General features: G+C 33.2%; 1 protein-coding gene across 1 annotated transcript in view; it reads left to right on the top strand.

Annotated features, from left to right (window-relative positions):
• ABCA13 (ATP binding cassette subfamily A member 13) overlaps positions 1-13,371 on the top strand; it is a 139,704-nt gene that overhangs the window by 95,847 nt on the left and 30,486 nt on the right. The window contains exons 33-36 of the mRNA XM_077788156.1: positions 1,320-1,476; positions 2,387-2,640; positions 2,929-3,121; positions 4,336-4,445. Of these exons, the coding sequence (XP_077644282.1) occupies positions 1,320-1,476; positions 2,387-2,640; positions 2,929-3,121; positions 4,336-4,445 (714 nt within the window). The remainder of the gene's footprint in view (positions 1-1,319; positions 1,477-2,386; positions 2,641-2,928; positions 3,122-4,335; positions 4,446-13,371) is intronic.

Here is a 13,371-nt window from a genome sequence, read left to right as displayed (position 1 = left end):
TCATTTGAGATCCAAACATTGAGTCATTAACCTTTATCTTCCTGTACACTGAAGATAACATTATTATTACTTTCCAGCAGGGTTTGCAAGTTTGTTTTTTAAGGTAAAGGATTCTGGCATTCTTCAATTCCTCAATAATCTTAAAAGATTAATCTATAAAGTACAGAACACTGAATTTGAAAGGAAATGACTTAGTTTAGTATTCTAAAGTCATTTAGTAAAATGATTTTTATTACTTAGTTTAGTAATCTAAACTACACTTTAAGGCAATGAAGAATGGAATTCACAGATTTTTGGCTAGTTGCTCTTGCACTGAGCTCACTATGAAACCAGTTATACATATTAAAATTATATAGGAAGTGTTTATATATACACTGCATATATACTTATTGTTATGCAATTCTGTATGCTGATACATATGCTCCTGCAGTCTATATACTGCTTGTCTGATAGATATATCTTGCACTATGTTGAATGGAAAAGAAGTTTTCTTTACATGGCATGCACTCACTGATTACCTGGCCCTTGTTTTAATCTTTATAAACATCTCTTTTTAAATAAAAAACATGTACATGCTCCACTCTTGATAGACGTCCTTTGATTTTTCATAATGGAGGTGCCTTCCTCCTTCCTTTAAAGATTCTCATTGAAGATGATGTAGCCATGGACATGCTGTCTTATACTCATAGTGTTATGCACCCATTTTTGAACAGCTATTACTCTACTGACAGCCTGGTTAAGGTAATAATATGGTCTGTAGGATAATTCAATTCTCACATATCACCTGCACAAATACTAGATTCAGTTTGAAAATTATTGGTTTTTTACTTATTTTTCTTCTCTTTGTTTGCTCCTTCTTCTCCCTTCTTCTTCCTTTTTTTTTTTTTCTTTCTTTCTATGAAAGCCTCTCAGAAAAAAAAAAAAAAACTGCTCAGCATCCATGATTTAAGCTTCAAATATTTTATTTTAATTCTATATCTGTGTAAGAGGCTTGCTAAGGTGCATGGATTTGCAATCATTCAGAAATCAGGATTGCGAGCTATCTGGAACAGTCAAAGTAAACATCTGCAGCTGATATATTCAAAAATGGATCTTATCTGCACAAAACATGGCAGCAGATATGTGTATATCTATGAAGTATAAGCAAAAGAATATGTATCTCAAATTTGTCCCTTTTTAAAATCACTTGCTCTGAAAAATTGTTTGCCTGTCTTAGAAAAAAGGAACAATAATTGTGGGTTTTATCTAGTGTGATAACTGACCTTTTTGGGGTGAAAAGCATAACTTTTTTTGACAGTTTTGTTTCTTTAAACTTTCAGATATGCAACTTTACCTTGGATGTATTTTGCATCCAGATTCTTCTCAAGTTCAGATGTAGCTTTTATGTCCTACATCTCCTTAAATTTTGTGTTTGGCCTATGTACCATGCTGGTGACTCTCTTACCTCGCTTGTTAGCTATAATTTCCAAAGTGCAGGTCAGTATAAAATCTTTGGTTTACCTTTATCATAACTGAGATGTATACATACATATATATGCATATATATTTAAGAATGTTCATATGTGTGTTTATATATTTATACAGATAAGATTTTTCTGGAAGAAAAACATATGGTTTTTAAATATTCATGATTTTTCTATGTTCACTGTTACCGTCTTGAATTTTAACTTGTCTATAACCCAAAAAAGCATGCTGTAATAATGGAAAAACAGTGTTAATTGAAACTTTGACATTTTCTAGACCATTAAGTTGTAATTGGCACATAATGAGAGCTGTTCTGGTCGATTAAAGAGATTATATGCATTGTAAAATGTGTTTGAATAATATTGACATAAGAAATAAGCTGCATATTCCTAGGATCCTTAATGCACTCTATGAATAGCAAGTTATGTAATGCATTCTCACTCCATGTATGTATTTTTAATTAGTTATAACAGTATTTGAACAACTTGATGGAAAGGAGTTCCAGAATGAGTATGACTCTTTATTTATGTACAGGTCACATCTTGATGTTTAAAATCAAATCTGGATTATCTGTCATGCAATTGTGTAAGCAAATCCGGTATTCACTTGGGTTTAACTTGGTGATTTAAATTTGATATTATTTGAATATTAAAATGTTAAGGAAATAGAAGAATCATGGCTACATGTGTTTTGACACCATCTGTGAACTTCAACTAAGATTAGAATGCCGTGGCTGTAGAAAGTCTAAAATGCAATAAAATGTGAACCCTGTCCCTAAAATAGCTCAAAATATGCACTTTAGAATTCAGTTTACCATGAGTGAGATTTGAATGCAGTATCCAGCTTTGCAAGACTGCTCATTAGGCTGTTGGAGAAGACTAATTTTTTTTTTTTTTGTTTTATCTTTTGTGTCTTAATACAGAGTTTTCAGAACATCTACAATATCCTCAAATGGGCATTCATCATATTCCCACAATTCTGCCTAGGCCAAGGCTTAATGGAGCTTTCATACAATCAAATCAAGTTTGACTTGACCAGGAACTTTGGAATAGATTCTTATGTGAGCCCCTTTGAGATGGATTTCCTGGGCTGGATTTTTGTGGCGATGTCCCTTCAAGGAACACTACTACTTCTTTTACGTCTTTTCCTTCATTGGGATCTCCTCTGGAAACCAAGGTGTGTTATCATTTGTATTATGCCAGAGTGGGCACTGAACTAATTTTTGGAGAAAGAAAATGTGTGTTCAAGTATGTTCCTTTGAACAATGGAAGATAAATTCCTCTGATAACATGATGTCCCTGAATTAATACAAACTACAGAAAAAATACAAGTAGTTGTTTTTCCCTTGTATTCTGATGAGAATTGATCACCAAGTGCTAAGGGATTACAACCAGGAAAATAAGAGTTATGCAGAGTGCAGCAATGACCAATTTTCCATGTATCACTTATCATCCTCTGTTGTAGGGGTCATTGCTCAGTTAACAACATGGACAGCCCTTCAGAAGATGTTGATGTAGAAATGGAGCGACAGAGACTCTTTGGTGGAAGAACTAGTAATGATGTCCTACTTCTGTACAACCTCAGGAAGTGTTATGGAGGTTTCAGTAAGAAGAACACAGCTGTGGAAAACATAAGCTTGGGCATACCAAGGGGAGAGGTAAAGGAGTCTTTATTTTTCCCCTTTTATAAAGTAATGCTTTATGCTGAGCAATTATTGAGACATACTCAGTGTGTCCACAGTGAAAGGCCTGCAGATAGCAGCACAAAAAAATCAGTTGTAGTAATTTCTGAAAATTAATAGCTGGATAAAAGCAGAAACTCTGGAGGTGCTGGAGAAGCAACTGTTCATTTATTTTTTGGTTAAACATTCATGAGAGTCTTAATTTTTTTACTTCTTGCTTATCTTTACCAAATTACTGTTCTTTAGGCTAACATAAAAAGCAAGTAAGGTAGCATAGCAATTTAGTGTTCAAAGAGAAAACAGAATACCCAACTCAACAGCAAACTATGGACTGCATCCTGAATTTGTTACCACAGTACATTTTTGGTTCCCATGCTGAAATCATCACAATACATTTGAATATATACAAAAAAACCTATTTCAATAAATTGAAATTTAGTGCTGAACATGTTTGTGTTTGGGGGTTTTATTCATTATTTGGATGGTTTGGGGAATTACAGATATTAATTTTTAAACTACTGAGAAAGCAAAAACTTTTCTTGGTTACTAATATAAAGTAGATGCAGAGATGCAGTGATGTTCCTGGTACTTACCCATCAGCTGTTGGGTAACTGAGGCAACCAGGAAGATGTTATTGTTGATTATAGCCTATAAATCAATAAGAAAGTTAATAAAAATGTATTTAGAAATCATAAAATGCTAAGTGTAGACTTAATATGAATCCTATCAGGACTTAAGCATTAAGTTATTGCAGCTAGGGACCAGAAATAAGTGTTCAAGTGTGTCTCTTGGATGTTTGGTATTAACTTGTACAGGGTGAAGCAACTCATGAGAAGTTTGGAAATATTCACTCTATGGACTGATATCCAGGGTTTGGAAGCAGGACCTAAAATCCTCCTGTTCAAAATAAGCATTTACTAATAATATGGATAAATAATGGGTTTGATTGTTTGGCAGGGTTCTAAGAGGAGGGCTAGAATCCTAAATAAGTCACTTCTGATAATTAAAGGGTAATCAAAATATGATATATACTATTTTTTTTTAAAACTGATTTTCTGTGGGAAAGGGAATTTGCACACATATCCATATATAGTTTCTTACAGACATATAATAGAAAATGTGGAAAGGGGTAATATTTCTTATTTTTTCAGCATAGCATATTGATTTTTTTTCCCCAATGTCTCTGATAGTGTTTTGGACTCCTGGGAACAAATGGAGCAGGGAAAAGCACAACATTTAAGATGCTGACTGGAGATATCATCCCATCTGCAGGATGTGCTGTTATCAGGACTCCTACTGGGTAAATAACACAGGGTTTGATCAGAATAGTGTTAATTGATAATGCACATGATCAAAGACTCAGCATGTCTTCAGTCCTTTATACTGTACCCTAGGGACCTATTATGTTCCCTTTTAAATGTATATTGCTTTGTTTCTGTTAAGTCTCTGTTGAAAAGCTTTTTAGCATTTTTTAATTCTGTTTGACAGCTCTTTTAATTGAGAATAAACTTGTCTGGTAGCAAAAGAGGAACTCTAGGAAGACTTAATATATATACTTTTAAAGCATTTTAAAAAATCTTAACATATGTTGAAATCATGGACGTATATCCCCCTACAAGTTCTGCACTGAGAGTTTTCCAGGCTTAGGTAGATGAGCAGTTCTTCAAGTATGTAATTTTAAAATGTTTTCTTACACTAATGTACTTCAGAGTCATGAATTAATTACTTGATCAATATGCTATGTATAAGAGGTAATGTTGGTGAGATTTATCATTCTGATGAAGTGATGAATAAAGGACTTTGGGTTATATACAACCAATACATTTCATTTTTTCTAGCAAACTTGGATGGGAAAGAAAGTTTTTTTTTTTCAGTCAGTAGTAAATATGTATATCCAAATACACAAATGGCTTTTGGACTCTTTTCTTGTCCTCAATGATGTACATTTCAAAATATTTTTTTGGACAAGGACAGGTCAAGAGTTTCATTAAGACATTTTTAAAGGAAGCATTTTTGAATTTTCAAAATGGCAAGTTACATTTCTTTAGATTAGAAACCAAATGCTTTCATAGATCAGTGTTTCCTTACTTCTTTACAAAGATAATGATCATCAGATTTAACTTCAAAGACAAGTAGCTTCAGTCATTGCAAAATTCAGTTTTCTGAAAAATTTGCACTTTTGAAATGACAATATCACCACTATCAAACATAATTTTACTTCACTGTGTTTTTTCATTATCTTTCATATCAAGTTATAAAAAATGTTGATCATAAAGCAGAAACTATTTTTAAAAAACATTAACAAAAGAACGATTTTGGACTAGTTATTCTTAAGAGAAGTGGTGTGAGTGAGGCTTTAAAATGGTTAGAGGGACTTTTAGATGGTTGTTTTCATTTATAATTTTCCAGACATTTTTTATAATTTTTTGTCTTAAACAGAAGACAATTATTTTCAGACATTGATCAAAATTAGAAGTAACATAAGTGATTTAAAATTAGATAAAAATCAAAATTTATTATTCTTTGCAACTGATGGATGGCTTTATGCCTCCTGGTAGAGAATATGATGGAGGTCAGAAGTTTATAGCATGAGTTGGAAGAGGATTTGAGATTTGGAGAAATAAAATTATCTGTTATATAATTTTCTTAAATAAAATATTGCCATTAGGGCATCAGGACATTTAAACTCACATGTTTTGTTTTGATTCTGAGCAGTATTTTGCTGTAGATTTTAGTGGGACTTGTCTTGTGTCCCACCAGTGCATTAATGGATCACACATGATTATCCCTGTGCAATGTCATTGCAGGTCTGTATTTGGGAAAATTATTTGATCTGGTGTGAAAATTCCATAATTTTAACAGCTACTTGAGAGCAAATATAAAGTTATAGGAATACAATTCATTATTATATATATTGACACTTACAGTAGGTTTGCTGACTACTACATTTTTTTAGAACCTCCTATGATAATTAAAAAAAAATTGCAAAACAATTCATCAATGCCTGGATTCCTTTTGTCAGTTGTGTTGCTATGTACCTGTGGTTAAATGGATGAAAATGATTCTGAGGTCAACTAGTCACCTACTGGCTTTTGACAATAGGCTAAATGCTGTCCCTGCACATTGTGTGTGTCACTTTCATTTCCCATACTGTGTTTTATAAATCCAACATGAAAACATATATTAAGATGCAATGTTATTTACTATATACTAAAACATAAGTAATGAAATTTGACACATTTAGGAGGTTTTAGAGAAAGCCTTAGACAATTGAATTTCAGTGTACAAAATACCCGTGACAACATTAATTATCACCCTGTAATATGGTGTCAATCGAGTTAGTGGATTTTTAGTGTTTGTAGGGGCTGCAGTGAGTGTAAATCCCATATTCCCAAGATTTCAAAATGTAAAGCTAATTCAAGAAGGCAACCTTAAATAAGAGGCTGCTATTATACAGTAGCTAAACTTAGAGAAACAAACAATTTGAGATTGTGAGAAGATATTTTTGTCCCTCCTGACTTTATTCCTTGCTTCATATTTTGGAAACTGCTGTTGAAGCAGCTCATCATGCATTGTGTTGCTGTACTCCTGAAAATTACTAAAAGACAAGTTTGCTGGCTCTTCCAGGGGTGAGCTTCACAACAGATCTGGACAGCCCTTCCTCAGCACCTAAGAATGACTAAAATTACTAATTGCAGGGAATTTTAGGTGGATTGATTTTCATTTATGATTCAGATAAATGAAGAGGAAGGTATAGTAAGCAAGCTTCTCCTTTTCTTACTCTGGTAGTGTATTCAGAAGCCTGGTGTTCCTGGCAGAGAGACTACAGTCAGCAGAAGAAAGCAGCTGCTGATCACAGCTACATAACATTTCTTGGTCAATAGAACTAGATTTTTTTGCTTAAAATTTACATAGCGAAGGAGATTCCATAAAAACATTATCTCTGATACTGATTCCTGATAAATAATGCATCTTCAATGTAGATACGACCTCTTTTGGGTTTGACTGGAAAGAACACGTTTTTTGTCCTTTGTCACTGTGAAAGGATGAGATACTGTAGTCTGATGGATCCTTCACAGAATCATGAAATGGTTTGGGTTGGAAGGGACATTTAAGATCATATAGTTCCAACCCACATCCATGGGCAGGGACACTTTCCACTAGACCAGCTTAATCAAAGCTACATCTAACATTGAACACTTTCAGGGATGCGGCATCCACAGCTTCTCAAGGAAACTTATTCCCATGACTCACCACCCTCACAGTAAAGAATTTCTCCCTAGCATCTAATTTAATCCTATCTCGATGATCATGATCAAATAATTAAATGAGTATGTAAAATTACTATTATGAACATTCCAGAACCTAACTAATTTTATTACATGCAGAAAATCCTTAATTCATAACAGATTCAATTTCTTTGGATAAATATGCTTCAAAGTTTTTTGGCTTAAAAACAAATTAAAAAATAATGAAACCAAACAAAACCCCCAAAAAATCTATGCACAGAGTTTCCTAATTGATACTGAATTTAAAATGGAATGGGGAATGTCTTTTTGAGGTAGGTGCACTGATAATACATTGAATTTTATTGAATAGCTGTTGTATTTTGGAACAACATGAATTCTAGAAATGGAAGATGGAATTTTTCAAAGTTATGAGTTGAAAGTAAAGTAGAATTTTCGAAAGGTAATCCTAAAACATCATGGAAGTGCAGGGATTTATAGACAAAGAGCCTCACACCAATAATCACTTGTATTCAAGGAAGTTCTGCTATAGTCTCAAAGAAATTTTAAAAATATGCTTCTGAGAAGTAAGTCCCTTTTTAACAGGGCATAAGAGCAGATTCACATCTTCAAGTATTTTTAAAGATTTGTTGTCCTCTAGGTTGGTTGTTTGCTGAATTCTTATTACCACAAAAAAAAAAAAAAAAAAAAGAGCTTATTCTTAAGATTCTGAGCGAGATCTGTGTCTGTTTTCATAACAAAAGCTAATAAAATCCATAGAAGATAAATATTATGTATGTTAGTTTTCAGTATCACTGGGATTCATAACTCAGGGTATCATTAAGTGGGAATATTTGTGAAATAATTTTCTGCAAATTGGTTTTTCCAGGACTTCTTTGGTGGGGAAATTATTCTGAGGGTGGAAAGACTTCTGATCTGTTTTAATTGGGGTTTTCTCTTTATGATACACTACAAATTAAGTAGATATTTTAAATGCATTATATGTCTGAAATGTGTATCTTACAATTAGTGTGACCAACACACATTTATAGTACACAAGCTGAGTGGTCTACAAAAAACCTGTTTTTTTAAATTTTCATTTCCCTTTGCAGAAAATGTTTTAGGTAATTTATATAACCTTTGTAAACCCATTCTAGTTGTTACTGTTATGTGATTAAAACAGTCCAGTTAGATGAGTAATAGGAATTTATCACCAACCAGAGCCAATCATGTGAAGATAATGCCTTTCACAGGGGATTTTACTTTTTATTGTTTTGTGTGCCTCATTAATATTGCTGCTATCAGAGACATAGCTGTGCAAGAGAAACAGAGAAGTAATTATCTTCTAGAGAGTGTGTCTCCGTGTTAGGGATATTTGCCACCTCAATATTGACAAAGAAACAAGAAACATTGAAACAGTTACTTCAGAAGGCTTGGAAACAAAATAATGATAGCAAAGTTCCAGGAGTACCTTTCATAAAGGGCAGAAATATCAAAAGAAAACCCAATAATTACTAGAAAGTAGATTATTTGAATAAGGTTTGTTTACTTGTATTTAGAAAGTATGGTTTTATAAGACATTAAGAGACCAACAGGGTTTTAAAGAATTGCAGAGCTTAAATATGTTTAATAATTAACTGCATGATCTGCTTGACAATTAGAAGAGTTCTTTGTGTTCTCTGTAGCACAGCTGTTGCTCTACAAGTGTAAAAATGGACTAAAATTATCTCATGCTTGGCTCTACTGCCATAACTAATTGCCACCAATGTGGGAGCTATTTAAATGAAGGGTAGCGTATGAAACTGTAAACATTTTTGTAGTTAGTTTTCCTGTCAAACAGCTTGAAGAAGTAAAGTCTGCATTAAATATGTACAAAGAAAAGCTGACAGTTAACAAAGTGGTATAACAAAGTAGAACAAAGTGAGTCTTCACAGTCTTTGAATGTCTGCTGGGCTAATATATCAGCAAATACTGTACATCTGTTCCACTTTTTTGTGTTTGTGTATACTTTGGCCAAGCTTTGTTTTCTTTCCCTTTCTATGCTTGTGTTTAAACTCTCTTTAGTGACTCTGTCACAAAACCTCTTTAAAGTGAAGAAATGAACACAGCTTTGAAGAGAAAGTGTCAAAAGCCTTTTAAGTGTCATGGCAAAGTCAGTGTAAAATAATGAATAATGTGACTGGTGGTTTGTTTGCATTTTTGGTGCCCTCTAGTTTGCAATCTTTTCTGTTGTACTTTGCTGAATAGGGATGACTTTAAGTTCATACTTAGAGTGTAGTAGGATGCATATGCAAAATACCAGATAAACCAGGTAACATCTTGTTCATAAGTTGCCCCATCAAGGACTGAAACATTTGACACTCTTCCTAATTTAATTAATTTATGTCCCATGAATTTCCATCTTCCTTCTGCTCAGAGATCCTCCATGACAGCAATTCCCCATCCTATTTGAATTGTGTCAGTCATCTCAGCTGTTGGATTACAAAGTCATAGGACCACAGAGCTACTCTTCAGAGAGGGAAAAGTAAAATATTTTTTTATAGCTAGAACTTCAACTCTTTTGATAGGTATGATGTTCAGCTTGATAAATAATTAAAATATAGTTCAAATAGCTTAACTTGAAAGGAAGAGTAAATTTACATAAATATAATGGCTGAAATGGCTGCTTTTGCACTGTATATCAGTATAATTAGTCTAATTATAATGAAACTATAGTTACATTTATTATATTTTAACCTTGATTTTTTGTAATGTTAATTGGGCATTAGTATGCACTGAATTGAATATGCAGTTATGAGTACAATGAATTGTCTAAGTACTTTGCAATTTGTATTTTTATATTTCATTTTGACAAATTAATGGAATTTATCTCTCTGTAGAAGCAGATATATATATGTGTGTGTGTGGTATTGTAAGTACCATACATATCACTGCTTTTAATTGCATTTAAAAACTGCAGGAAAAGCATAAAGTGAAACAAAGTGCACAGTGGAACCAAAAGCAAAACATTTTTTCCAAAAACCAGCCATAAGACTCATATCAGGGGGACTAAGTTGTCTCTGGACCCCAACACTGAGGTTTACCTTTGAATTACAGCCCACAACCACCTATAAGCAATTTTGGTAGTAACCATTGTAAAAAACAAGATCCAAATCTAGTTCTGCAAACTAGATTGGGATCTGGCCTTCTGGAAACTGCAGATCCTGTTTATACAGGAGAAGGAAACAGATTCAGAGGCTTTCTGACTGGACTGCTCCATGCCACCCTCATATAGCCTGTAATTAGATTGCAGGGCTTTCTTTAAGCACTCAGAATAAACAGATCAATGTAAAAAGCCTTGCATTGGTCAGTGGAGGAACAACTTTGAATCAAGAATTTTTTATACTATGATTTTAGTTTATGATTCCAGTATCTTGAAAGTCTGGCAATTTCTTTCCTCAATAGTACAAACCTATAAGATGAACACTCCATAGTGAGGAAACTCTTATTGAGTCCTGGATATTTTCTCCAGATGTCTTGCACCAAAATATCATGATTCTCACCAAAGTACATAGACAGGGATGGAAGAGAAAATCTTCCATGCCTGAAGTACTAGACTCCACTATTTTTCTTGAGGATGCTAAATGTTCTGTTGACCATTTCTAAAGGAGTTCTAGAAATGCAATTCTGTAACTTTAAAACTATATTTAAAACATAAAGATTTCTGGAAATATTCTGGTGGTGTCATTTCTTGCAGCTGTTCATTCAAAAGGAAAACATAACTAATGAGGGTAAGTATTGACTGAGCATAAGGATGTAGTCTAAAAATGAAGGAGAAAATATGTTCTATATCTTAACTTGATCAGATGATGTAATCAAAATTACTAACATAATTTAAAGATAACAAGTACTCTGTGTAATTATAAAGATACAGACAGTTGTGTATTAGTGTAAAATCTTAGTGTAAAAGTGTTTTACTCCCCATAGTTTTTAGATTTACACTAGATTTCATTATGTCTACTGTACTATGGACAATAGCCTTAAAATGCTTGGAATCCATACTTACATGTTCTTCTCTCTGTTTACAAAATGAGCTGATTTTTCCTCCTGCATGTCTTGTTTTTATTGTGAATAGTCTAGTGAAAAATTATGGTATCCTGATAATAATAGGGCAGAAAACAAATGACTGTTTTTCTCTTGCTTGACAATAAAAAGAATCAGCATTTTGCTGCATACTAATCTATATTTCAGAAAATATTAAAAATATATATTTGAACTTTGGTTCTGATAATATGATGTTTGTTAAGGAAGAAGAGGATTATAATTAGCTTAAAGAATTGAATCAGATATTTTAAAAAAAAGAGAAAATATTTACAGTGTATCATTTACTGAGAAGATTTTCTGGTATCAAGCCATCACTACTTAAAATGTTAATTTAATTAAGACCCATAAAAATTAAATCTGATGGATTAACTGAATTTCAAGGAAAATCAATTTCCTAAGACAGGAGCTTGTTTTCTGTTGTACTATACCTCCTATAATTAAAAAGGATAATGTGTTTTTCTTTCATCTATTTTTTATTTATATTGTTTATGCCATCAGAAAAAACATAGGAACTTAGGAGCTGGCTAAACAAAACTGAATGAAAATGTCCAGAATTTTGATTTGGAAATCTACTCTGTGATGTTGATGAGGGAAGATCAGACATTAAACTGCCCATTATGAAAAAAAAAAAAAAAAAAAAAAAAAAAAGAAGAGAGTCTTTTAAAAGCTAAGAATCCCAATATGGCTATTTATTTTAATCTTCTAGTTGGATTGTTTTAAATTTAACAGATACAGAGATGAGGGAGAGGAGTGAGGTGGAAAGGTCTATGAGTTCTTTAGTGAATACAGTAGAATCTCTGAGTTAATGGGAAGTCGAACTGTTCAGGGTCAGCACTAATGGATAAAGTTGCAAGGTGTGGGACCAAACTGAGTAAGAATATTAAAGGATGTATTCTCACTTTGTCCTCACTTTATGAAAGCTAAAGGTCAGTAGGTGGGGTACTGTTCACCTAGGGCTGGGTGCTTCACATAGGCCGAGTACTAGTATCCTGTATGTACAATTAGCACTGAGGACACTTTTTATTTCCTGATGCAAACTGAGTAAGAATGCTCTAATATAGTTCTAGCTAAGGAACATTAGATGTCTGTTGTTTTTTTGCAGCTGTCCATATTTAACTTTTTGTTCTTCATGGTAGGAGCCCATTGCAGACAAGATGTTTCTATCCAGCTACAGGGTTCATGCTGAGTAAATGTCCCTGAAATTACCCCTGAGTGTGATTTGTTCTTTTCTGATTGAGCTTGGCATATGATCAAGAGCTCAGTCTCTTTTTTTCTCAAAAGACAGCAGCTGCACCAAAAGAATACCCTGTGCATGAATCTTCCTAGCAAAACAAACCTCAGACACGTCTCTATGTTCAACAGCATCTAGATAACATTTCATTGTGTATAGTATTTTGCTATGTTAGAAATAATTAAATAAGGAATCCACTGCTTCTGACTGGTTATACAAAAAGATCTGCATTATTCAATCCATATCTTGTGGTAAAGATGGCTATAGAAAAAAGATTTAATTTTCCACACATATGGTTGGAAACGGAGACAGTAAAAATTCTGTATTTTCTTCATTGAAGATGTCATATAAGTGGGTATAAATTAATGATGAACACTTCAGTTACCCTCCTTCCCCTATCACCCTTCTATAATTTGTTAACTATTTAGAGAGCTGTCTACAGGCAGACAACTTACATAGCACCATCCAAACCAGACAAGATACCATGATTTTATATCTTTGCCATTAAAAGCAAAGAAACATTCTAATTAATCCATGACAAGGTTTGTCATAATCATGTTAATTTATCTTTTGATAGGATTAAAATATATTTTCATGCTGTGGTTCATTATGTAAAATGCAGAACTTTTTTTCTCCCCAGACTCCTGAATCTTGTTAACAGGGGATACATATTTATATTTTCACTA

The sequence above is a fragment of the Lonchura striata genome, chromosome 1 (assembly GCF_046129695.1).
Source record: "Lonchura striata isolate bLonStr1 chromosome 1, bLonStr1.mat, whole genome shotgun sequence".
Lineage (NCBI taxonomy): Eukaryota > Metazoa > Chordata > Aves > Passeriformes > Estrildidae > Lonchura > Lonchura striata.
The sequence above is the reverse complement of the archived record's forward strand: the minus strand, read 5'-3'. Positions and strand labels throughout refer to the sequence as shown.